The sequence below is a fragment of the Phoca vitulina genome, unplaced genomic scaffold (assembly GCF_004348235.1).
Source record: "Phoca vitulina isolate PV1807 unplaced genomic scaffold, GSC_HSeal_1.0 scaffold79, whole genome shotgun sequence".
Taxonomy (NCBI): Eukaryota; Metazoa; Chordata; class Mammalia; order Carnivora; family Phocidae; genus Phoca; species Phoca vitulina.
Window position 1 is genome coordinate 1,117,430 of NW_022589782.1, and position 23,794 is coordinate 1,141,223.

General features: G+C 65.5%; 2 protein-coding genes across 4 annotated transcripts in view; one reads left to right on the top strand and one right to left on the bottom strand.

Annotated features, from left to right (window-relative positions):
* The first annotated feature begins 1,898 nt into the window (after positions 1-1,898).
* Positions 1,899-13,650, top strand: MAFK (MAF bZIP transcription factor K). 3 transcript variants are annotated; one of them, XM_032394238.1, is made up of 3 exons: positions 1,899-1,934; positions 9,968-10,047; positions 10,964-13,650. In XM_032394238.1, the coding sequence occupies exons 2-3, from the start codon at positions 10,012-10,014 to the stop codon at positions 11,396-11,398; spliced, it is 471 nt and encodes a 156-aa protein (XP_032250129.1). In that variant the 5' UTR covers positions 1,899-1,934; positions 9,968-10,011; the 3' UTR covers positions 11,399-13,650. The 3 variants fall into 3 exon arrangements, with proteins under 3 accessions (XP_032250129.1, XP_032250130.1, XP_032250128.1); XM_032394239.1 differs by lacking the exon at positions 1,899-1,934 and adding an exon at positions 9,094-9,314; XM_032394237.1 differs by lacking the exon at positions 1,899-1,934 and adding an exon at positions 9,419-9,709.
* A 2,953-nt stretch (positions 13,651-16,603) lies between these two features.
* TMEM184A (transmembrane protein 184A) overlaps positions 16,604-23,794 on the bottom strand; it is an 11,183-nt gene continuing 3,992 nt past the window's right edge. The window contains exons 2-9 of the mRNA XM_032394008.1: positions 22,698-22,943; positions 20,348-20,513; positions 19,921-20,011; positions 19,734-19,809; positions 19,563-19,654; positions 18,395-18,564; positions 17,631-17,822; positions 16,604-16,953 (exon numbers count right to left, since the gene is read on the bottom strand). Of these exons, the coding sequence (XP_032249899.1) occupies positions 16,718-16,953; positions 17,631-17,822; positions 18,395-18,564; positions 19,563-19,654; positions 19,734-19,809; positions 19,921-20,011; positions 20,348-20,513; positions 22,698-22,943 (1,269 nt within the window). The 3' untranslated portion in view covers positions 16,604-16,717. The remainder of the gene's footprint in view (positions 16,954-17,630; positions 17,823-18,394; positions 18,565-19,562; positions 19,655-19,733; positions 19,810-19,920; positions 20,012-20,347; positions 20,514-22,697; positions 22,944-23,794) is intronic.

Below are 23,794 nucleotides of genomic sequence, written 5' to 3' on the forward strand. Positions count from 1 at the left end.
TCCTCCTGCTTGGTTCCCAGGATGCCCCCCACAAGGCGCCTGAGCCCCGTGAGCACCCCTCAGGAGGTGCAGCTGTGCCCATGGGAGGCCTGCTGTCACCCCCAAAGCTCTGGTGCGTCTCCTCCACACTCGGCCTCCCATCCAGGTGCTGGGGACGGGAGTGTGGCTCTGGTGGGCTGGCAGGCCATGTGACTTGGGATGTGTCAAAAGTTTCCACCTAACAGAAGGACAACCAAGGAATCACCCAAGTAGGACTTACTATTGTTTATTGTGCACACACCAAAAAGACACTTGGCAAGCCAGGAGCACTCCGACCAGAACATGGGGCGTGGCCCGGGGAGGCCGGGGGCACTCTGACCCGATCGTGGGGTGCGGCTCTGGGGTCATGCGGCACCTTCCGTGGTGAGAGCACAGTGAGTGTTCATTGTTCACGGTGATTGGTTATCATATCAGAAGTTTCCTAAACGACAGGGACCTGGTTAGTGGTTCTCTCCCAACAACCTCGGGAAGCGGTTTAGGTTTTGCTTATGATTTTCAGAGGCACAAGCGGGGGATGACCTGGGTCAACTTAGCCTTGCAAAATAAGCTTAATGAAGCTTTCTACGACTAAACTGATTTTGTCTGTTCAGGGACTTTTCAAGGTTGGTCTCTGTTTGTTTTGGATTTTAACAGAGGGGTCCCCTCCCCAGCTTTGTCCTCCACCTGGGACAGAACCAGGCTGCTCCTTTCCGGAGCGTGCTGTTCTGGGCCTGCCTTTGCTACCATGAGCTGGGGCTTTAGCTGGGCGCTGTTCCCCAGGCCCCCGGGGGCTTTGGAGCCCTTCACGTTGAGGCCCTGGGCCAAAGATGTTTATCACCATTCCTACAGAAGAGAAATAATTCTCTTTATCCACTTTTTCTTCTTCTTTTTTTTTTTTAAGATTTCATTTATTTATTTGAGAGAGAGAGAACATGAGCAGAGGGGAGGGGTAGAAGGAGAGGGAGAAGCAGACTCCCCACTGAGGAGGGAGCCCGACGCGGGGCTCAATCCTAGGACCCTGAGATCATGACCTGAGTGGAAGGCAGATGCTTAACTGACAGAGCCACCCAGGCGCCCCTCTTTACTCACTTCTTGATCAAAAAAGAGAAATCAAAGGACAGATAGGGGTGTCCCTGGCAGGTGCAATACCAGCTGCCCTTTCCTCACTCGTGGGGCCTGCGTGCCCTGGAACAGGAGGTGTGCCCCACAATGTGTCCACTCCTCTCTGGTTAGTGCACTGTCCCCTGGGATGCGAACTCCAGCTGGACTCCCCTGGCGGAGCCCTCTGCCCCCAAGGCGGGCTCCCGCTGGGACCACCCCTGGGGACAGCGGGGTCTCCTGAGGGCTCCGAAGGGGCTGAGGGGATGCGCACGCGGCCGGCGGGGAAGTGGGGACTCCAGAGGAGAGCAACGCGGCCAGGGCGCGCTGTTGTAGGAAATGGGGGTGCTCCCGGGTGGGCTCACTCAGCGGGGACGACTGTCATCACGGGGGCGCACGACACCTGCGGGCACAGGTGCAGCCGCCGGCCCAGCACGGGCGGGGCGGCGGGGCGACGGCTCGCAGCGGGGGCCCGGGGCTCGGCGGCCGAGGGGCGGGGCCCAGCGGTGGGCGGGGCCTAGAGCTGGGCGGGGCGGCAGCGGGCAGTGGCGCGCGGTGGGCGGGGCGGCGGCGCGCGGTGGGCGGGGCGGCGTGACGCGCGCCGACGCCGATCCCGGAAGCGGTGTCAGATGCTGGGGAGCCGGGCGGGCGGGCTGGCGGCGGGCGGCGGGGGGGTACTTGTTGTTCTTCGCGAAGTAGGAGCCCCAGAGCGCGGCGGAGGCGGCGGCCGAGGGGGAGCGCGAGAGTGAGCGCGAGCGCGAGGAGAGCGCGTGCCCGCGAGGAGCCGCCGCGCGCCCGCGCCCCCCGCGCGACGCCAGGTGAGGAGCGGCCGCGCGGGGCCGGGCCGGGCTGGGCCGGGTTGGGGGCCGGGGGCGGGTCGGGGACGGGTCGGGGCCCGCGCGCCGCTGAGTCACGGCCGCCTCGGACCCGCGGCGGAGTTGGGCGGAACCTCGAGACCCCGGCCCGCGCACCTGCCGTCAGGTGCCCTGCCGCGAGCGCGCCGCGCGGGTCGGGGTCTCTTCTTTCTCAGGCCCGGGAGCGCGCCCGCGAGCCCCGGGCCGCCCCGAACCCCAGCGGGAGGCGGTGGGTTCCCTGGGGGTAAGCGCCGGGGGAGCCCGGGGCGTGCCGGCCCGCCCGGCGTCCCCTGTCGACCCCCCCCACCTGCTTTGCCTTTAACCCCGGGAGATCCGCTGCGAGGCGGGAAGGCGGGGGCGAAAATAAACGGCCACGTGCAGGGGAGCGCGTAGTCGCGCAGGGCCGACCCGGCCGGTGCTACCTTGCCCGGCGGTGGCTTCCCACCCGCGTTCGGGGGGAGGGGGCGGGAGGGCCTGGAGCAGGGGGCTCATGACCGATGTCACGTTCGGAGCAGCTGACCTGCCAGGGGTTTCCCGGAGGGAGGCCTTGGTGTGGAAGCTTTGGGTGGGGAGGGGGACACTTCCCCTAAACCCCACGGCCTGCGGTCTCATCTTTCTCATCTGCGAGTAGGGGGTCTCCATCTCTTCCAAGTCCAACTGTGATCCTGCTGAGTTGGGGAGGCAGTGTGTCAGTCCGCCGGCTTCCGCACGAGTCCCCGGGAGCCTCGGAGGGGTACCGGGCATGCTCCGCTCTCCACCTAGCTCTAAGGCGCAGCAGATCGCTTTGCCTTCTGTCTCTCACGGTGTTCTGGCTCGCCACGTGTTGTGCGAACACAGCCGTGGAGCAGTTGGTGTTCGGGCTTGCTGGAAGTTCCCTGTCTCTCCGGCGTTAATGATTATGCTCTTGTTTACCTTTCACACTGCTCTCGTGGGCCGGGCAGGAGTGCTCGCCCTCTGAATAAATTGTTAGTGGGGAAGATCCCCACACTCAACTACCTTCCCTTGCCAGGCGCCTGGCCGCAGGAAGCTCCCGGGGCTGGTGCACGCTCGCCCCGCACGGCCGGTAGAATCAGTGGGTGCTTGAGCCAGTGTGGCTTGGCCGCCCGGCCGCCCTCCCCTTTCCCCGTTATTGGCATTGGCGCGGTTTTGCTGTTCCAGCCCTCACGGCACAGGTATCTTGACCGCGTGCAGCTGTGTGCTAGGCGAGCTGGGCCATCTCCAAGCAGCCTGCCTTCTGGGGTGGGGCTTTGCAGCGAGTGTCGGTCTGAGCCGGTGGGAGGGGTCTGGGAGGTTGAAGGTGAGCTGTGCAGGTGGGTGAGGAGCACCTGCAGCCTCTGTGGTCTCGTGGGTAGCTCACAGCTTTTGGAGAACTTCCCTCCCTGGGCAGCCCAGCAGGCATGTGTGAGTTGAGCTCCTTCAAGGGGGGTCTGCTTTTAGAACTTAACAGTGGTCCTCTCGTGATTCCAAAATAGTTTCCGAACTCAAAAACACAAAGCAAGGCTTCTCTCTGGAGCACATTTGCCTTCTGTGCTTGAACGTAGCTGGGCTTTGAGGGATGCGTTCCAAGTTCAGCCCCACTCACTCAAGGTGGTTGCTAAAAATGGGAGTTGAATCGGGGCTACTTGGGGAAATCGTTTCTGGGGCTTGCTGCGTTCCAGCCCTGTCTCCAGGGCCCAGCTGCCGCCGAGTGAGGTCGCTTTCCCGACCCAGACCCACCGTTCTCTGTCCGTGTGTCCGCAGCCCCACACGCTTTCACTCTTGGGGCTGCTTTCACTCTTGGGGCTTCAGTAGCTGGAGAGTCTGTTTACCGTCTCAGGCAGCGGAGAAGAAATCCTGCCTGCGTCCTGGCTCTTCCTGAGTCTAAAGGTTTCTGGAGTGGACTTTCTGGCTTTAGGGTGCAGTCCACACGGGAAATGGAACCCGGGCAGCTGTGAGCGTTCTCTGTGTGGCTACTCCTCAGAGCAGTAAACAGTGACTCACCCTCCCCTCTGCTCCCCGCCTCCCTGCTCCCTGCCGATGGAAGATGCACTGCTCCCGTGTTTACTTTTGCTTTTTGTAAGTCACAGACTGGTCATGTTTCCTCTTTCTTACAGTTTCAGGAAATTGAAAGTGTTCTTTTAAAATCATAGAACTTTAGAACAGGTAGAAATAAATGTAGGGATTATGCAGTACACATACACCCCCCGCGCCCCCCCCTTTACATGAGGACACCAAGCCCAAAGACCCCTCACCTGGCCTGTGGCGTCAGAGTCCGATATCCGGGGTGTGGGGGACACCCTGCCTGCTTTTCTGCACTGCATGTGGGCTGCACGGGACGGGGAGGGCCAGAGAGGTCCTGAGCTGAGGCGCCCCCGACCCCCTCCCTTCAGGGCAGTGCTGACACGTGCGCTTAGGCGGCTTGCCTCTCACTTGCTGGGAGTTGAGGGGAGCAGGTGTGGTTAAGAACGTCCCCGCCCTCCATCCAGCAAGGGAAGCAAACCTCAGACAGAAAGACCAGGACCAAGTCTTGGGCTCAGCCCTTGATGTGTACTTGTGAGAGGGTGCCCGCCCACCCCAGGGAAGGCAGGAGGGGGCTTTCTGGTGAAGCAAGGGTTGAGGGGAGAGGGTGGGAGTCCAGCACTGATTGCGGAGGCTCTAGAAGCCAGAGGTGAAGGCCTGGATGCGACAGGTGGCCAGGGGGCGTGAGGGGCTCAGGAGGGCCTTCAGGCAGGGGGTTCTTCTACCCACCTTGGGGCCTACATTTGAGGGGCCAAGGCCCAGACAAAAGCAGCCCAGGCCTGAGCCAGGGAGGGCTGGAGGATCAGCAGAGAGACGGGCTGAGGCTGACAGGCCAGGCTCAGCAGGTGGACGTGGAAGGAGAGGTGAGGTGTTGGGGGTGATGTCCGCATGAATGGCATGATGGGTCATCACCTGAGCTGGAGACGCAGGAGGAGGGCAGGTGTGGGGACAGGGCACATCTCGGGCCTGTCAGACATGCGGGCTGTGTAACCTCAGTGGGATGTGGGGCCTGGGGCTGGTCGAACGCCTGGGCAGCTGTGGCACGAACAGAGCCCCAGAGGGGAGCCTGGAGACAGGAGGACCACCCAGAGGGGTACCGGGGGAGTGAGGGGCCAGGGCGTGGCCAGGGAGGGGAGGCGTTCAGCCTGCTGTCAGCCTGCTGTCAGCCTAGCAGCCGCCTGAGTCACCTCTGGACAGAGCCAGGATGACACAGCTTCCTCGGACTGCAAACGCAAGGTGACCAGACGTCCTCCAAGCCAGGCAGACAGTCATGTCTTGCCGGAGGGCGGCCAGCCAGGGCCAGCCTGCAGGCTGGGTGTGGGCTAGGCTGATGGGGTGCACCCCCACGTGGAGGGGAGTTGGGCGGGAGGTACGAGCCCTCCCGGTGCCAGGCCTGTCTTCAGTTGGGTGAGGCGTCAGCTTGGGGGGCAAGCTGGCCATGTCACCCTGTGCTCGTGGGACAGTTGCCTTCTGTGTCGGCCCCACTGTGCTGCCAGCTGGGAGGGGCGCTCAGCTTTGGGTCCTCTGTGAGGAGGCCCCCAGCCCCCCAGGACAGAGGCTTCTGGCTTTGGGGTTTGCACCCATCAGGGTGAGTCAGATGCTGTTCTGCTGTGTGAAGTGGAGATCTACTTCAGGACAGAACCCTTTTCCTCCCTGTTTTCCTCCTGCCCTCTTCCCTCTCCCTGGATCCGACCCCTCGGAGACCTGGGAGGGCTGAAGGGGGCAGGCACGGGGAGTGGCAGCCGCCGTCACTCCACACTGAACAGGAACAAGAGTTTTTTTGAGCGCCCACCCTGCTGGGCACCAGATTCGGCTTCCTGTGCGCGTGAAGCTCATGGTGTAGGCTAGTCTAACTGAGGTAAGGGTTAGAGCCCCGTCAGACTCCAAAAGCCCCTTTTCTGACATCATCTAGACCTAGGGCTGTTTGAGTGGGGCCATTGTGCCCATCAGCCACCTGGCTTTACTGGTGGAACAAATGTTCCCCCCACCCCCCAAGGCCCTGAACCTGAGTCTAGCCCAGCGAGGGCCTGAGCACACTGGGGATGGCCTGGGTCGTGAGTTGCCCCAGCTGAGCCGAGTCAGAGGGTGGGCAAGCAGCAGGTGTTTGCTGGGGGATGGAGGGGCTGAGACCCTGGCCTCCAGCTCACCTGCCCCTGGAAGGGCTGTCCTGCACTGTTGAACCTGGACGACTTGCCCGTTCTTTGTGGGTCCCGGAAGGGAGGGCCACCCCCAGCTCCCTAACTTGTTCCCAACTATGCCATCCCCAGAGGTGACTCCCATCTAGGCTGCTGGTCCATTGTTTTTCTTTTAGAGCGGCCTTTCCCTTGACTTTGTTCAGATGCACACCAGGATGAAGTTTCTGGCTTTGGGTTGAAAACCACCCTCTTCAGGGAGGAAAGCAGTCACCTGAAAGGTGTTCCAAGGTCTAAGTGCTGACCAAGCAGCCTTTCTTGACCAGCAGCGTCTCGAGGGCTGTGCGAGCTGAGCGTCCGGCTCTTGCTCACTCGGTGGGTGGGCATGTGCGCCTCGGAGGTTCACACCCGCCTTCGGGGGTCCCCGCCTGGCTCTGGCTGCCAATTGACTGGCATTCCGAACAGCCCGTGCAGAGAGCATGCACTTGTGGCCGAGGTTCTGTTAGTTGGAGGTGAGGGGACTCGATGCCCCGAGCGTCCTCCCGTGCGGCTGCCGAAGAGCCGTGTGCGGGTGCTGAGCGGGGGCCGGCGTGGTGGAAGGCGAGGCCGCCTCGCGCGCTCCTGCCCGGCCTGTCGGGGCCTCGGTCTCTAACCCTGGCTGCGGTCCGGCCCGGGACCAGAAAGCAGTTCCTCCTGCGTGCGCTCTGGTGGCCGTGAGGTTGCTTGAGGTGCAGGGGTTTATAAATACACGTTTTAGGGCAGTTGTCTTAAAATCAGTTGTCCAAACTCGCACAGGTATGAAACTTTTCTCTGAGCCTTTTTTCCAAAAGCAAACTGTCGGGTTTTTTGCCTTTCATGTTTGAAGTGATCTTAGGTCACTGCTGCATGTATTTTGCGTAGCTTGGCATAGGGGAGTAATGGTGCCGTTTCTGTCCATAAACTGAGTTCAGGAAAGACGGGCAGTGCCCAGCCATCACCGTGCTCCTGGAGCTGGCTCCCTGGACCGGCGGCCGAGTCTGCGTAGTGCCCCTCGGGGCAGCCCGCTCTCCAGCAGCTGGTGGAGACTTCCAGGGGTGCCTCGGCGGCGGGGGGTGGGGGAGGCAGGAGGTGAAACCTGGTCCGCCCGAGGCAGTGGGGGTTGTGTCTGTGAGCAGGGGTCCATGGGACGGTGTCTGCCCTTGCCTGGGACTTGCCCACCCATGTCTGGGTCTCTGGTTTCTCAGGGGGGCCCTGGTGCGGGTCCCAGGCCCCTGGGGGTTGAGTGGAGCCCCCAGTCAGGGTCTCTCCCGGCTCGGCCCAACCGAGGCTTTTGCGAGCTGGACAGAACTCTGGGACCCCTGGTTCCGATCCCCTCATTTTCAGAGGAGGAGAGTAAGACCCACAGAGAGAAGAGCTTTACTGGCTTGTTCCCCAACTTTGTCTCAAGGCGATGATCACCTCCACATGTACTCCTGTTCACTCTTAGGCCTCACGTCGCTCTTGTTGAACAGGAGGTCCGAGAAGGGCAGGGAGTCCCCAGAGGTCAGACCCCAGCGTGGCACCCTCCCACAAAGAGAGGCGTCCCTCCTCTCTTGGACCCCAGGTGGGCCCCAGGGCCGCTCTTCTCCCATCTCTGCCGAGGCTATCATCTGTGTCCTGTGCCCAGAAGGCAGATGAGGTGCAGAGCTGGTGGATATGGGGCTTTGCCCAGGTGACCTTGACCTTTCAGATGCAGCCAACGGACCCTCATGGGGCCTGTCTGGAGGGGAGGGGGCCGAGCCCTTGCAGTGCTGTGGCCCAGTCCTGTGCCCATCCTGGTCATCCTGGACATCCCACCACGCACTGTCACGGAGGGCAGGTCCCCAGGAGAAGTGTACCTGCCTGCCCTGAGCGCAGCCCTGTGGCCCTGGGTGCTGGCTGAGCTGGCCCGCCACCGTGGGGGAGGCACAGAAAGCCCTGCTGGTCGGGGTCTGAGCGGAGCTCCCTCCTTTGCTGGGGCCTCCCTTTTCTCATCAGGCGGGCTGGGCGGTCCGCGCAGGGTGGGAGGGCCTTAGGTCTGTGGGAATGTGAGCTCCTTGCTCTGTAAACAGCTGTGACTCACCGCACAACTATGCCCTGGCGGCTCCAGGCCCTTGTGCGCTGACGTGTGCTGGAATGACACCCGGCGGTGGAAAAGTTTCTCAGGGCTCTCCCAGCTGCCTGGCTCCTGCTGGCCCTCCAGGTGCTTTCTCTAGCACGGTGTGACCCCCGCACCCGGAGGGAGGGGCGCTAATTGTGCGCCCCCTGCCCCCCACAGATGCCGGGGGTCTGGCTGCTGTCAGGAAGCGGCTCCTGGTCCCTGCCGTGACCACCCCATGCTGCTGCGTCGTCTGCGTGTCTGTCTCGGCAACACGCGTGGGGGTGTGGAGGAGCCCGGAGCCCCCCGGGGGTGTGCCTGGCCCCGGCCCTGCTGCTGTCCTGCTCACCATCATCCGGCATCGGCGCCCGGGAGTGTTGCCAGGGGCAACTGGGGGTCCAGCGACCTGGGTGCTGAGACCCTCTGGTGGCGGAAGGCAGGCGAGCCGTGGGGACGGGTTAGGGTCCCGGGGCTGTGGGCGAAGGAAGGCAGGGTGGAGACACCCGCCCGAGTCCCGCTCACCCTCGAGATGGAGGCTCGGCTGAGGCTCCCTCTCTGGGGCCCGCACCCCCCCGCCGTGCATTTCTCTGGTGTTCTCTCTGCTCAGTTCACCGTGCCTGGCGTTTGGAACGTAGACCCTGGTCCCTAACCCAGTGACAGAGCGTGGCGGCAAGTCTAGAGCCGCGGGGTCACACGGGTTTGTTTACTGTCCCGCAGCCTGTGTGTCTGCACCGGCCCGCCCGAAGCCATTGTTGCTGTGGGCTTCTCCGTTGCCATGGCGACCACCAGGGGCTGGCTACTTCCCAAGGTCGCCATGGCAACTATCAGAGGGGAATCATGCTTGGGATGCTTTGGCTGGCTTTTTCATGAATGATTAGAATGTGTGACACAATGCAGACGCGAAAACTCGAAGGGCGGGCAGCGGCGGGGCTGGCGGGTGCCGGGGACAACTCCCGCCAGACGGCCGCCCCATGAGCTCGTGCAGCCGCGGCTCCCCACCTCCCGGATCCTGCCCTGGCCGCGCAGGGAGACCCCGCCCACCCCGAGGGCCTCAGGTCATGGCTCTGGGGCAGCCCAGGTGGGGGTGGTGATGTCACAGCCGCAGTGCCCTTTGCAGAGGTAGGTCTGCTAGGGAGGGCGGGGCTGGGCCAGGGCGGGTGCGGGCTCCACCCGTCGGGGGGCGTGCTCCCCCGGGGGCCCTTCCTCTCTGGAGCCAGGCTAGGTCAGGGGTACCAGGGGCTCTTGCCCGGGCAGGGTGCCGTCCTGGGGGCCAGCGGTGCCCTTCAGGGGCTGGGTGCGGCTGATCTCGGGAGGGGGCTTTGCTGCTGCGTGCTTTGGCCCTTGAACGTGGCAGCCTGGGCCTTGCGGGTGCAAGCTTCTCAGCTCGGAGGGAGAGTGAGAACAGGAAGCAACAGCTGCTCACGCCTGGGGGGGCCCCCCCAGGCGCTGGCGGCACAGGCCTGGCGGGTGGGGCGGCATGGGACCGCTGTGTGGCTGCCAGGCACTGGGCCAAGGTGGGTCCGGGTTGCTCTGTGGTCTGATGCTGGAGTGGGGGGTGTGGCCAGCATGCCCACCCTGCAGGGAGCCCCTCATGACTGGCTGGCTCCCATCTTGCTTTTGGGGTGACAGGGAACAAGGAGCTGAACCTCCTTGGAGCCTCTCTGCAGTGGGGATGTCCCCACTTTAGGTCACTTGTGACGGCAGCAGGCCCCATCCCCAGCCTGGCCAGAACCTAACCTCGCTCATTTCTGTGTTCTTATGTGATTTTCTAGTTCCAATTTCCAAGCCCTTCTGTTCGGGTGACTGTGCCCAGGTTATGACGACTAATCCCAAACCAAACAAGGCGTTAAAGGTAAGCAGGGTTGGGGGTGAGCAGATCCTGTTTCTGTCCCGGGCTCAGGCCGGGGAAAGGTCCCTTCCGGCCCCAGCAGCGCCTCTTTCCCAGGGTTGCCCTGAGTGTGAGGAAGGAAGCCCTGTCCTCTGGAAGAGAGCGGGGGGGCTGTTGGCTAGAGGACGTGTCACAGAGAGGTGGTGACAGAATTGGGGGTTGTGGCCTTGGGAGACACCAGCTCTGACATCTGGGGGGATCCCTCCTTGGGAGAGAGTGGTAGGGGTGGATCCCCGTCGGCTAGGATGTGCTCATCACCCTCGCCCCCAGGGGTGAGCAGTGTATCCTCCGTCCCGTGGAACCTGGCTCCCAGGGCCTGGCCGTGAGCAGTGTGTGCCGCCTCCGCGGGCCTTCCCAGCTCCTGAGGCCGGCAGCGTGTGCTTGGGTTGGCTGTGTCATCCTGGGAGCGGAGCTGGGTGTGCAGGGGAGGGAACTGTCCGTGCATTTCTGGGCCGAGCACGCCCAAGCCGCATCTGAGGTCCCACTAGGTCCGAGGGATGCAGAAGGATGGGCTGCCGTGCCGTCCTGTCCCCCACCTGCCTGTGTCCGTCCTGCCCCGGGCCCTGGAGAGGCACAGAGGGTAGCACACACGTGGGCCCTGGCCTTGCAGAGTGTGGGCGGCCGGTGGGATCCAGGTGATGGCCGGGTGTAGCCAGCAGCCCCCATCCGAGAACCATCTGCATGATGCTGTGTGCGCGGCGTCAGGTGACCCCGCAGGGACCGTCCCCGCTCCGTGACGGAGGAGCGAAGGCCCGCTTGCGCAGTGGAGGGGGGTGCTGCCCGGAACAGGCTCGAGCCGTCCTCCGGGGTCCCGCTGTGGCCAGTCCTTCCCGCCGCGCCCCGCGTCTCCGTGCTGACCGCTGTGCCGTGGCCCCCACAGGTCAAGAAGGAGGCGGGCGAGAACGCCCCGGTGCTCAGCGATGACGAGCTGGTGTCCATGTCGGTGCGGGAGCTGAACCAGCACCTGCGGGGCCTCACCAAGGAGGAGGTGGTCCGCCTGAAGCAGCGGCGGCGCACACTCAAGAACCGCGGCTACGCGGCCAGCTGCCGCATTAAGCGGGTGACGCAGAAGGAGGAGCTGGAGCGGCAGCGCGTGGAGCTGCAGCAGGAGGTGGAGAAGCTCGCCTCCGAGAACGCGAGCATGAGGCTGGAGCTCGACGCGCTGCGCTCCAAGTACGAGGCCCTGCAGACCTTCGCCCGCACCGTGGCCCGCGGGCCCGTCACCCCCACCAAGGTGGCCACCACCAGCGTCATCACCATCGTCAAGTCCGCCGACATCTCCTCCACCTCTGTGCCCTTCTCGGCCGCGTCCTAGTGCCCGGCCCAGGGTGGGGCCTGGGGGGCTGCGGCCGGGCAGGTGGTGGGCTCCTCCCTCGTGCCCATCAGACGAGCCTACGGGGGGCAGACCCCTCATCACCTGAGTCAAGCGCAGACTCGCGGCGGGGACGGGGCTGCCGGCTGAAGATGGGGTCTTGTGAGACCGTGTGCTGCACGCCTTCCCACACGCACGCACACGCAAACACGCACACGTACGCACCTGGCCTTCCTCTGGGCCCCACCGGCTCTCTCCGGACCGTCCTTTTCTAGGAGTGTGTGTCTCGCGCCAGTGGGCGTCGGGATGTACGGAGGGAAGGTCCTTGGGAGGTTCCTGGCCCTGTGGCCCAGACGGCGGGGGCTCTGTCTTCCACCCATCCCGAGAGTGGCCCGCCGTGGTCCACCAGCCGGTGCGGGGACCCCCTCGCTGCCCTGAGCTCTGGTGCCGCAGGACGAACCATGTGCTCCTGGTGATGAAAAGCACCCTGACCCTGCTTTTAGCCTTACCGGAGACCTGCACCCCGCGAGGCAGAGAGAGGGAGGGAGGGAGGGCCGCCCGAGGGGCTGTGTGCGCGTGCACGCGTGCCCCGGGATGTGCCAGCCATCGCACCGGCGTACCAGCAGCACCGGGGCCTCGGGGGAGAGGCTCGGAATGGCCGGTCACTGGGGGGGCCTCCGGGGTCCATGCGGCAGACAGTTGCATGGGGGTTGGGAGCTTTGCCTCCGTCGGACCTGCCGAGGAGCGGTAGCTGCTGGGCGGGGAGGGGGGCAGCCAGCCGGGGAAGGTGGAGCCCTGCGCAGGGAGGGTGGCAGGGCCTGGGGGTGGGCGCGCGGAGGTTCTGTGCGGAACGGGGGTGAGGTTGGCAGGGGCCTCAGGAGTGGGCTCTGGTTCTGCTGGAGGGGACGGGTGGGGTCTGAGGGTGAGGAGGGCGTGGTGACGAGGGCGGTGACACGGCAGGGGCCCGGGACCCCCCTCCTGGGGGCACCTGGGTGGTCTCTTGGTGCAGACGACAAGGGGACGCAGCTACCTTGGTGCTTAATCCTCGCCTGGAACCTTTACTAGCTCTTTCTGGCACCTGGAGCCCCTGATGACCTTGGTGACTCTTGCTGGGGCTTCCCTCCCCTGTGAGCCTCGATCGATCGGGGCTCCCAGCTCCCGTGTGCCGAGCTTGGACTGCCCCTTCCTGGCCCTGCTGGAGAGAGGCTGGGGCTGCAGGGTCTGGGGGTGGGCGTTGAGCTCAAGCTCCCGGCCTCCTCTTGGCCCTGCCACCCACCACCTAGGGAGACCCCCACCCCCAGCAAGCCATGGGCCGCCCGCACAGGAAGAGGAGGATTGGGCAGGGCAGATGGCCCCAAGGGCTGCGTCCTCCTCCTGCGTCTGCTGCTGTCAGGAGCGGCTGGGAAAGGTCTGGGGCCCCTGCAGCATTGCCGTGTGGCCTTCGCCTTGGCCTTGTCCTGGGGGGAGGTGAAAGGTCTGGGGTGTGCTGGATCCTTATGGAGAAGAAGGCCCAGTGTGTTTAAAAAAAAAAAAAAAAAAGTTGTCGATACCATAGCCATGGTAGGTAATCCACATTGGATATCAATAAGGACCATGGGGAAATATTTAAAAGAAAGAAAGTATATATATATATAAAATTATATACACATTTTATCGTACAGATTTTTCGTAACTTTTCCTGTTTTTACTGTAAATCCCTAATAGAGCAGAGCTGCAGTTGGAGTAGGGTGGGGGTGGGAGCTGGTCGCCCCCACCCCCAGCTCTGGGGAGGGAGGCCCGGGCTGCCCGCCCGATGCTTCCCTCTGTGTTCCCGCCAGCCCTCGGGAGCGCCGAGGCCCCGCCTGGGGGAACCCGGGGCCAGGGAAGGAAGACCAGAGCCTTACCCGAGTGCTTTTCCTTTCAGCTCACTGAGATTCCATTGTCACAGGTTTAATATATGGATTTTTTTTATTTAAGAGAAAAGGCAAGGACTTCTGTCCCTGGGGTTTGCTCCCCCTGCCTCCGGGGCTTCAGACGCGGGTCCTTCCTGGGGACGGGGCCTCCCGCTTCCTCGCCTCCGTCGCTCGGCTGCTCCATTTCCATATTTATTTTTGTGCTGCTTTTATCATGGTATAAATTATTGAGAAGAGATCCCACATCGTGGTCCTCGTGCGTAGGACTCGTGCCCCGCGCCTGCCCTGTCCCCTCACGGCCACCACCTAATTTATTGCTGTACATCTCTGCTGTGATGCTTTTGTACCTTTGCAATAAAGAGTTTTCTGGTTTCAGACCCGCCTCTTTTTGTGATTGGGGCTGGGGGTCAAGTCCCCAAGTGCAGGGCACCATTGGACGGCTGCCGCCCCCACGTCCCAGCCCCCCAACACGGTTGTCCTCGCCCGCAGTGGGTCTCCTAGGCTGGGAGGTCCGTCGGGACAGCCACGGGCTGGGGAGGGGGTCGGGCGGGTGGAGGCGGCCGGGTTGGCTTTCTGAGTGGTGGGCCCAATTCCCCAGTGTCCCATCCGCCCTGACCGGGAGCCCCCAGCCTTCAGACACAGCCTCTTCCTCTCCAGCTCGGGCGGCTCCCCCCAGCCCCCTGGGTGGTGTGTGCCCCGGTCTCAGGCCAGGTCCTGCAGCAGGTGGGGAGAGGGACGCTCGGCCTGGGGTGGAGAGCAAGGTGCCTAAAGGAAGCGGGCTCTCCCAGCAGCCAGGGCCGAGGGCCTGTGTGCTCCTCATGGGCCTTCCCCACCCCAGTCCCTCCCAGGGGCAGACGTGTCAGCACTTGGCCTCAGCCTCTGAAGGAGGGCCAGCTTGCCGGCGAGGTCTCGGGGTTTCCAAGACCTGCCAGCCCTCCTGCCTCACCTCTGCCTGAGCTGATGGGACGGCTCCTGCCCTCGCTCTCACTGAGGGGGGGCGTCACCACCAGCCACTCGGGGTTCGCCTCTGGGGGGCCTGTTCCCTCCCCTTCCAATCCACCAGCTCCCTTCTGTGAAATCGGCGGGGAGCAGAGTGTGCCAGCACTATGGGGTCGCCGTGGCCCCTGGCTAAGCCAGACCTCCCCGAAGCCAGGCCCGCTCCCCCCGCGAGTGTGAGCTGGGAAGTCATTGAGGGTTACCCCTGTGCCCCCGCCGGGCCCTCCAGCTCTCTCGGCGCTGCCTGCTTTGGATTGCTGGGGCCATTTCCCAGATGAGAGCGCCAAGGCCAGGACAGCTTAGAGAAGCTGGCCACTCCTGGCCCCGTGAGGTGGGGCCCGGAATTGGGAGCCCACAGTGTCATCACAGATGGCAAGATGTGCCTCCCTCCCCCCACCTCGAGAGCACCCACGCTCCCCCCAGGAGGGCGAGGCCGGCAAGGCGGGGCGGCAGCTGTGACCTCCCTGTGGGTGGCAGGGGTGCGGCGTTACTCTGTGGTGTCAGAAGGAGAAGCCGGGCCTTGTCCACGGCAGAGATGTCTGTGGGGGCCGGACAAGTGCGAGAGTTGGCTTTTGCGGGCCGGTCCGCCTCTTGCTGGCTCTGTGACCTCAGGCAAGTGGCTCACCCTCTCTGGGCCTTGGGCCCCTTTCCCAGGGCTGTCGTGAGGATTCAGTGTGCACCAGGGTCCTGGCCCCGGCCTCACACACACCGGACACAGCACACCGGCTGACAAGGCCCTCCCCGGGCAGGGGCCTGCAGGCGAGCACCGCCCTGCTGCTCACAGTGGGGCTGGCGCCGGGCCCTCCTGCATCCTCCAGACAGCTTCCCACCGTGGTTGCTCCCAGACCTGCTGACTGAGACCTGCGGGGCCAGAGCCGGGCCCACCGTGGTCCACCGGCTGCGGAGGACGTGATAAGGCGGGCGGGGGACTCTCCAGCTGGGCCGCAGGGAGGCGGCATGCCTTATCTCACTGGGCAGCCGGCCGGCCCTCCAAGAAGCTGCGGCCTTGAGTCCTGGGTCTCCAGGCCTAGGGAGCAAGGAGGCCACGGGGTGACCCCGCTCTGGCCAGGACACTGCTGGTCGGTTCCTGCCCTGCCGAGTCTCTCCGGACCCTCGGCACAGGGGCGTGAGTGGCCAGGAGGGAGGGAGGCCATCACTGGGTGGTGCCCACCAGGCTTTCCTGCCCACTGCTCTGGCCTGGCCAGCCAGCCCTGGCTCCCCACACCCTCGGGCTCTCGGGCACACAGGCCCTGCCCTCAGGCCCTCCAGGAGGCCTCCCCACTCTGCTGCCTGCTTCTGGCCCCTCTGGCGGGCTCCTCGCAACTTCTGGAGGGCAGGGCATGTGTCTCCCTGGGCACCGGCCTGGCACATAGGAGAGAGAAAGACGGGGGAAGGCAGGCTCCAGTTGCGAGCCCCATGTGCGCCCCGCGCTCTCTCTGGGCCTGCGTCCATCTGTGGCCTTCATGGACCCACTACAGGTGGGGCCGGCCAGAGGCCCATCTTATGGAGGAAGCTGAGCTCCTAAGGGAAGGGGAGTGCCTTGGGTCTCCCGCGGGGGCGCAGGGAGCGCCCTGGGTCTCCCGTGGGCACGGGGAGCACCCTGGGTCTCCCACGGGGGGCACGGGGAGCGCCCTGGGTCTCCCGCGGGCACGGGGAGCGCCCTGGATCTCCCGCGGTCGTGGGGGGCGCTCTGGGTCTCATGCGGACACAGGCCAGGGCACTCGGTCTTCCTGTGAGCTCTGTACCCCGCTCTGCTCTGAGCAATGATCCGGACCCTTCCCCCAACAGCAGACTTAGCACAGTGGGGCTCCTCTGACCGCCCCACTACAGTCTGCTCACCCGGGCACTGACCTGCGGGAACAGAGGCCACTGGAGTCACTAGAAAACCCAGGTGTTTATGTATAAATAAATGTGATTCGTCCGTAAGCCCCATGTCCTCTGCGGGCTGCTCAAGGGGAAGGTTCTGTGCAGGTGGCCCCAGGCACCTCCTGGACCCTCGTCAGGCACATTGGGGCGGGGGCTTTTCAGGAATCTCCACAGCTGGAGGGGTGCTCAGGGGCTTGGCAAGGCCCAGCTGAGTCCCCCACCATGACCACCTGTCCGCGCCTGCGCAGCTCCCGTGTTCTCAGGGCGGGCTGTCTCGCTCTCCTGAGGCCGTCCTTCCCTGCAGGGGCCCAGCCTGGAAACTGTCCATCCAGCAGGGCCCCGCTGGTGCCCGCCTCACAGCAGCCCCCTGAGCAGACGGCCAGGGGAGCCCAGTGGGTCCCAGGCTCCTCAGATAAGCTCAGACGTCCCCTCCCAGGGCCACGAGCCTGCCGGTGGGAGGCAGGCTGGGAGGTGGCCCCGCAGGCCTGGCAGGAGGGCTCCAGAAGGGGCTTCACTGTGGGTGAGGGGCCCCTGGTCTCAGCCAGGTGGCTGGTGACCCGTGGCCCTCCTACAGCTCCTCCAAGGGGATCAGCATCCGTTTTTCCACGTTCCGACTCTTCCTGACCCCACCGGAGCCTCCTGCCACACTGGGCTGGGGGCCGGGGCTCGGGGCCTCATGTGTGGCCTGCTGCGTGTACTGCTGGTAGGCCGGGGAGAAGTTGTGGACCGCGTCCTGCACGATGTCCTGTGGGCTTATGGTCTCCTTGAGGCCACTGGAGATACTGTGCATGGGTGCCTCGGGGGCTGGGGGCAAGCGGCACGTGTGGGGGTCGGGGTGCCCCAGACCCGTCATTTCCCCCTCAGACCCCAGCCCCGGAGGCATGGCCCTGCTCCCCGCCGGCCTCCAGGCTGCCCAGGCCCTGGGCTCGGCCGGCAGGGGGTGACTTCAGGACCTCTGAATCCCAGCCCGGCTCCTCCACCCTGGGCCTGTCCCAGCCCAGACCCCCAGGGGCCACAGAGACTGCCTTGGCCGGCTCCTGCCTTCTCTCCGGCCTGGAGTGAGCCCTCCACACTCGTGGTTACGCCAGGCTGCTGGAGGAGGTGCAGGCCGTCCCTGCCTGAATGGGTCATTCCCTAGGGATGCCCGGGCCCCTGGGTGTGGTGGGCAGGGCACCCCAGGCTCGGGAGGCGCCAAGCCCCCCATCCCAGCAGGGGCCGTGGGGGCCCAGACGCCCAGTCCAGCCCATCTCACTCAGAACTCAGGGCCTGGGCCAGATGCAGATGTGGCGCCTGTCTAGGGCGGGGGTGCTCCCGAGGGGCTGTCTCTGTCTGTGGGGTTGAGATCCCCTGGGCCCATGTATGGGATGGGGGCCAGAGATGTGGTGCTGAGGGTGCCCAGAGGGTGCAGGGCTGGCTGCGCCCTCCCCAGGCCCACCCTCCACATGCCCCTCCCCCACGCCCGCAGGGCCCGGCGGGCATACCTGGTGAGTTCTTCTCTGCATACACCTGGCAGGTGAAAGCATAGCGCAGGGCAATGGAGGCAAACAGCATCTCGATGCAGATGATGAAGTTCTGGTAGCCAGCGGCCACCGTGCCGGCCCCCACCTTGCTCCCATCGATGACCTGGACCTCAGGGATGACCCCACACTTCTCCAGGACGGCCAGCAGCATCCCTGGGGGACGGTGACAGCCGCTCAGGACCCGCCCTACACGGGCCTCGGGAGCCGGGTGGGATCTGTGGGGGAGGACTTCCGGCCCTGCACAGGCTCCTCCGGCCAGCCCTGGGACGTCCCATCCGTGTGGTCCCTTCCATGGAGGGGGAGGCTGATGTTCAGGGGTGTGGGTGCCTCCAAAGCCAGGGTCGTGGCACAGTGGGCATCTGGGAGCTCCCCACGTGTCTGCCCTGACCTCCCTGACCCCAGAGCTGGGGCCCGACCCTAGCTCCACCCCGCACTGTCTGGTGGCTGCCCTCCCCTGCACGGTGGGGTCTGGGAGCGCCCCCAGCCTGGCCCCGGGCCTCTGCCTGACCTCTCCACCCACAACGGGCCAGACCCACTGGATGGGGCCTCGCCATTTCCCCCCACGCCAGGGGCTGTATTGCTTCCGACTGAGGGGGGTGGTGGTTGTGACCTGTGCTCTGGCCAGGGAAGCTGGGGCCAGGCCTGAGGGCATGTGGGGAACTGGGGGTGGAGGTGGGATGGGGACAGCCTCTAGGCTCTAGCCGCTGCCCCCACAGCCCACCCACCCTGCCAGAAAGAGAGGAAGATGACGGCCTTGATGGTGAAGAACTTGAGGATGGGCTCGAAGGGCTGCAGGAGCTCCCTGGTGGCGAAGTAGAAAAGGAACAGGGCGTAGAGGGCCAGGCTGACGGAGATGTTGTAGATGAGGGTGATGTAGAGGTAGCCGCTGTGGATGCTGGGGCCAGAGCAGGTGCCGGGGGTCAGGATGGGCCCCGCGCCCCATGTCCTCCCTGCTGTCCCAGCCTGGGCACCAGCAGTGACCCAGACCTAGACCCTCCCTGCAGGGTGGGTGGGCGGTACCCGAGCGCAACAACCAGGGAGCTGGGGGTGCCGGCGTGGGGCCCCTTGCAGGGAGTCCCGACACAGCAGTAAGGATGTAGCCCTTCTCCCTATGAAGCCCCCCCACCATCCCTCTTCCCCCGTCCACCTGGGCGCGGCCCGTTCCTTCGGGCCTGGACTCTACATTGTGGACACCTGGGTGGGTGTGTGCCAGTCTGTGAGCGTGTACGTGATGTGTGTGCACCCTGTGGGTGTGTTCACACGCACATGTCAGCACTGCACACGAGCATGTGAGCGGGTGTCTGCGTACACGTGAAAGCACTCGTGTCTGCTTGTGTGCACGGGCTCGTGTGTGTGCATGTGAGTGTGTGTGTGTGTGCTTGTGTGCACGGGCTCATGTGAGTGTGCATGTGTGTGTGTGTCTGTGTGCATGGGCTCGTGTGCATGGGCTCGTGTGAGTGCCTGTATGTGAGCGTGTGTGTGTGTGTGTGTGTTCATGTGGACTGTGTACGCGCGCACGTGTGTGTGTGTGGACCTGGTGCAGGGCTCCTTCTGGGGTGTGGGGGAGGCACTGCCCGACGGCTCCCTGGGCCTGAGTGCCTGGAATCCCCCGTCACTCTCCTTGGGGTGGGCGGGCTGCAGGGTGGGGGCCGGGGGAGGGAGCCCATGGCCGCCGAGGCTGCGCAGCCCTAGCACCCCGCACACAGGGACCCGCTCCTCTGGGTCTGTTTGCCGCGGCCTCGCCCTGGCAGTCTCCCGAGAGCGGGGGAGGCCTGTCCGGCACACGTGAGGACTCGGCCCTGTGCTGAGCGCCCCCCGGCCTGGGGCCCGCACCCCCCGCCTTCCGGCAGGCCGGCCCACCCCCTCCCAGCCCGCACGGCAGCCAGGCCTTACTTGAAGTCCCCGTCGTGGTATTTGCCGAACGCCTGCAGGACGATGGTGACCAAGGCCATGATGGGCTTCACGATGCAGAACTGCAGTGTGGCCTGGGGGGGAGGGAGGCATGGGGTGGTCCGGGGGGGTGGCTGGGAGGGGCAGGGCAGGGCAGGCAAGCCCCCCACTCACCTGCTTGCAGAAGCGCAGGAAGCCGATGGAGTAGGACATGCCCTGCAGGCAGCAGGTGCCGTAGAGGCAGCTGGACCTGGGGTGTGCAAGTCCGTGAGGCAGGGCCCCCGGGAGCACCTGTCCCCAGCCCAGCCCTGCTGCCCGGGGCGCGGAGGGGCCCCCGTGGGCTCTGGGGCGAGACGCTTACCGGATGGGCTTTCCCCGAATCTCAGCCATGATGGCGCTCTCGCCCCCCAGGTACTGGAAACACAGGCTCAGGAAGCTGTAGATGACAAAGGCTGCAGAGCAGAGGGCCGGGGCGGGCGGCAGTGAGCCTGGGCTCCCCGGGGCCCCCCACTCCCCTGCCCTCAGCTTCGGGACCACCCGCCGTCCCTGCTGACCCCCGGCCGTCAGCAGTCCCTGTGGCAGTGAGGCCCCACCCCGTCAGGGCCCGGGCAGGCCCAGCTACAGGGCCCCCCCGCTCGGCGTCCCCGATCCCGACCATCAAGCGGCCCCTTCCCACAGGGCCTCGCCGAGCTGGACTTGGCCCGGGAGGGTGGGGTTGCCGAGCTGGCCGTGGCCTCTCCGGGGCCCTCCCCGGATCTCGCTAAAGCCTGGATCCGAGCGGCGCTCACCTTCGTAGCAGTCACGCACTGAGTCGAAGTAGACGTAGTGCTGGTGGCCCCCCAGGAGGAGGAGGCTGAGCCAGGAGTCGAAGGCGTAGATGGGCACGATGAAGAGCAGACGGATGATGTAGCGCTGCTCGTTGGGGACCGTGTAGGAGCGCAGGTGCAGGTAGATCTGGGCGGGCAGAGCAAGGGCAGGCTTGCGGGGGACGATGGGCACACGCCCCCGCTGTGCGGAGCAGGGGACAGTGTCGGAAGCAGCGCGAGCTTCCCAGGCGCGGCTGGCCCCTTCTTCCGCATACTCTGCCGCGGCAATGCTCGCTCGCTCGCGCACTTACTCGTGTGTTCATTCATTCGGGGAGAATTTCCCCGGGGGGGGGGCGTCCGTGGCCCCGGAGTTTCGCATCTCAACGTGGGCAGGCATCCAAAGGGCTGATCCCCTGGAGCCCTTTCCGGGATGTGCCCCATGGAGCAGGTTACATCCGGAAAGAAAAGGTCTGTGTACGAGGATGCGACACAGGCGACCACGCGGTGGGGCGGGCGGGTCTCGGCAGAGCAGCCCCACCAAGGGGTCTCAGCCAGCCAGTAAAAGTGGCGTCCCAAGATGCCCACGTGGGGACCTGCTCTGAGATAACGGGGCGTGTAGGCATCAGATGACAAAGCAGGTGCGACCCCATGCGTGTTGGAAACACGTGGTGAACACAGAAGGAAAGATGGCTCTGTCCTGTCCCTGGACGGTAGGAAAATACGGCTGATTATAGTTTGTAGACCTTTCTTGATTTTCCATGACTTCTGCGGGGAGGGGGGAAAGCAGTGAGAGGGTCTTGAAGAGGTAGAGGCGCAGGGGAGCGGGGCACACAGCACCTCTGGAAGGCTTCCTGGAGGAGGTGCCGCTGAGCGCAGGTGGAGAGGGCTGTGGGAGGGCAGGCTGTGTGTGGAGCCCCGCGGGCACCCAGCTTCAGAGGGCACAATGCAGGGAGTGGCGGGGATGGGCTGGCATCCGGAACAGTCCTTATCAGTCCCTCACTCCCCGGCTGGTGCAGTGGGCAGGGCCCGGCATGCCCAGCCATTAGGAGACGTGGATTCTGTCCCGGGGCTCGCACTGCCTGGCTGGGTGGCCTTGGCCCCCTCCGTCCTCGCCCGCCTCACCTTCCCGTCTTGAAAGCCAGAGGCTGAGTCCCTCTCTGTCCTTGCGGGCTGCCTTCCTCTCACGGCGGGCCTGACCGTGGGGGTGGGGGTGGGAGCTGCAGCCCTGGGGTCCCTGTCTGCCCCATGCAGGGGTGGGGCCCCAGGAGTCACAGACAGACACACAGACACATGCGCGGTCCCCACAGTGCGGGGGTTAGGCTCACACAGAGCGGGAGTCCGGGACGCCCACGCAGGACTCTGGGGCCTGGCCCCGTAAATCACAGGCTACCCCAGACCTAACCCGGTCCACTGCCAGGGAGTAGGCGGGTCCGCCACACAAGTGCGCTCGCACCACCCACCGGTTCAGTCTTCCTGTCCAGGGGCCTGGGAGCAGCTTGGTAAGACTCAGGGCCAGTCCCGCCTCCTCTGGGCAGCCCTCCCGGGTGGCCCCTGCTCCTCTCGGCTGTACTGTGCCCCCCCGCCCCCCAGCCCCTCTCACGCACTTGGGTCTACTTCTGTTGTGCTTGTTCGAGGCCGAATAGCAGGTGGCTCTCACTGTGATGGGAGTCTGCTCACCCTCCCTGCCCACCAGCCTGCTGACGGCCCCTGCCCCGGGCCCACGTCCCCACTCATTCCCTCCCCATCCTGCAGGCCGGCCCCGCTCTCGGCCCCCCCGACAGCCTGCCCTGGCTCCCCACGCCCCCCAGGTTGAAGGCCAAGCTGCCGCACTGACGTTCAAGGTCCCTCTCTTGTGTCCCGAGTGCACCTTGTCCAGACAGCCCCGTCCCTGGCCTGCACCTCGCGCTCGCCCCACATGGCCAGCGCGTCCTCCTGGGCCCCCGGCCCACACCCTGGTTCCTCCCTCGCTGCCGGGCCTGGCCATCCCCCCTCGGAGGGGCTGCCCCGTCTGCCCAGTGGTCACCGCGTGGGGCTGGGGGCTTGTGGGGCTCTCCTCTACTCCCCTGAATCTGGTGTGCTCCCAGCCAAGCTCCATCCCTGGCAGAGACCTCCCACCTTCAGGCCTGGCTCCCACATGCGGCTTTCTGGAGAAAGCCCCCTCCCCTGCCCCTGTGCCCTGGCCTGATGAAGCGTCTGAGAGCCCTCCACGCAGCCGGGCCTCTGGTGGCTGCCCCCAGGCCACGGCTTGAGGTCCCAGATCGCAGCAGGGCCAGCCAGGGCCATGTCCCGTGGAGAGTGGGGTCCCAAGAGAGGTGCAGAAGGGAGGGCCTACCTGGTGGCAGGTGAGCAGCAGGGCAGTCCACACAAAGACCCCCGAGACGCCGCGGGCCAATGCGGTGGTGAGGAAGAGCCGGGAGGCGCCCTGGGAGCTGTTCCCCACGGGGTCCGTCTGCGGCCCGGCGGGCACGGAGGACGCAGAGGGCACGGTGGGCATGGCGGGTGGGGGGCCGGGCTGTGGCCAGGTTGCTGACACCAGGGGGCCGCGGGCTGTTCCCAGGAGCCCTGAGGCATTAGTCATCTGCAGAGGTGAGGGAGGACACAGGGAGGAGTGAGGGCAAAGGTGCGCCAGCGCCTGGCAGCCCCAGGGCCAGCCGGGGGGGAGGGGTGGGGGCGGGGAGGGAGGGGCTCCTCCAGGCCCCTGCATGGGCTTCCGTCCCCGTCCCTTCTGTCTGGTTCGAGTCTGACCGTCTTGCCCACTCCCCTGACTCGGGGGCAGTCCTGCTCCGAGCACGAGCTCAGCTCTAAGGCCGGGACCTGGGGCGCCCTCCTTCCCCAGGGCTCAGCCACCCGGGCAGAGACTCAGGCTCGTGGGAGCCCACGTTTGAGGGGCCAGAGATGTGTGGGAAAGTGAGGGAGCCCCCGCTGCCCTGCCTGCCCGGGGTGGAGTCAGAGAGAAGGCCAGCCAGGCGCGGCCTGCAGCGGCTGATGGGGGTGCAGCCCAGCACCCACCGGCTCCCTGGGACCTGCCCAACTGTCCGCGGGCCCGACTGTGCAGCAGGGCCCTTCACCCGCCCAGGCCCGCTCAGTAGCCCCGGAGGCTGGTTCTTCAGCTGCTGGCCAGCCAGCTGGGGCACCCGGGCCTCTCCCCTGGCCTCTAGCCCACGGTAGGTAGGGACCCAGCGCCTACCTCTCAGGCAGGAAGCTCCGGCCCAGCCCTGCGAGGCCCGGCCCCCAGGGAAGCCTGGCTGGTCATCTGCATGGCCACGTGGCCCCAGGGGCAGCCCCACTGGGGGTGGGGCAGGGCCCCTATCTGGAGGCTGCACCAGGCCTGGGGTGGGGGGGCACTGCCTCAGCTCCCAGGTGGCCCACCTGAGCTGCTGCCTGCGGGGGGGGGGGGGGGGGGGGGGGGGGGGGGGGGGGGGGGGGGGC

Bases quoted from the DNA above. Each gene is read 5' to 3' on its own strand.
- MAFK (XM_032394237.1), top strand. From the start codon at position 9,673: ATGGGACCGCTGTGTGGCTGCCAGGCACTGGGCCAAG. The intron at 9,710-9,967 runs GTGGGTCCGGGT...GTGATTTTCTAG, and splicing joins CTGCCAGGCACTGGGCCAAG to TTCCAATTTCCAAGCCCTTC. The intron at 10,048-10,963 runs GTAAGCAGGGTT...TGGCCCCCACAG, and splicing joins AACCAAACAAGGCGTTAAAG to GTCAAGAAGGAGGCGGGCGA.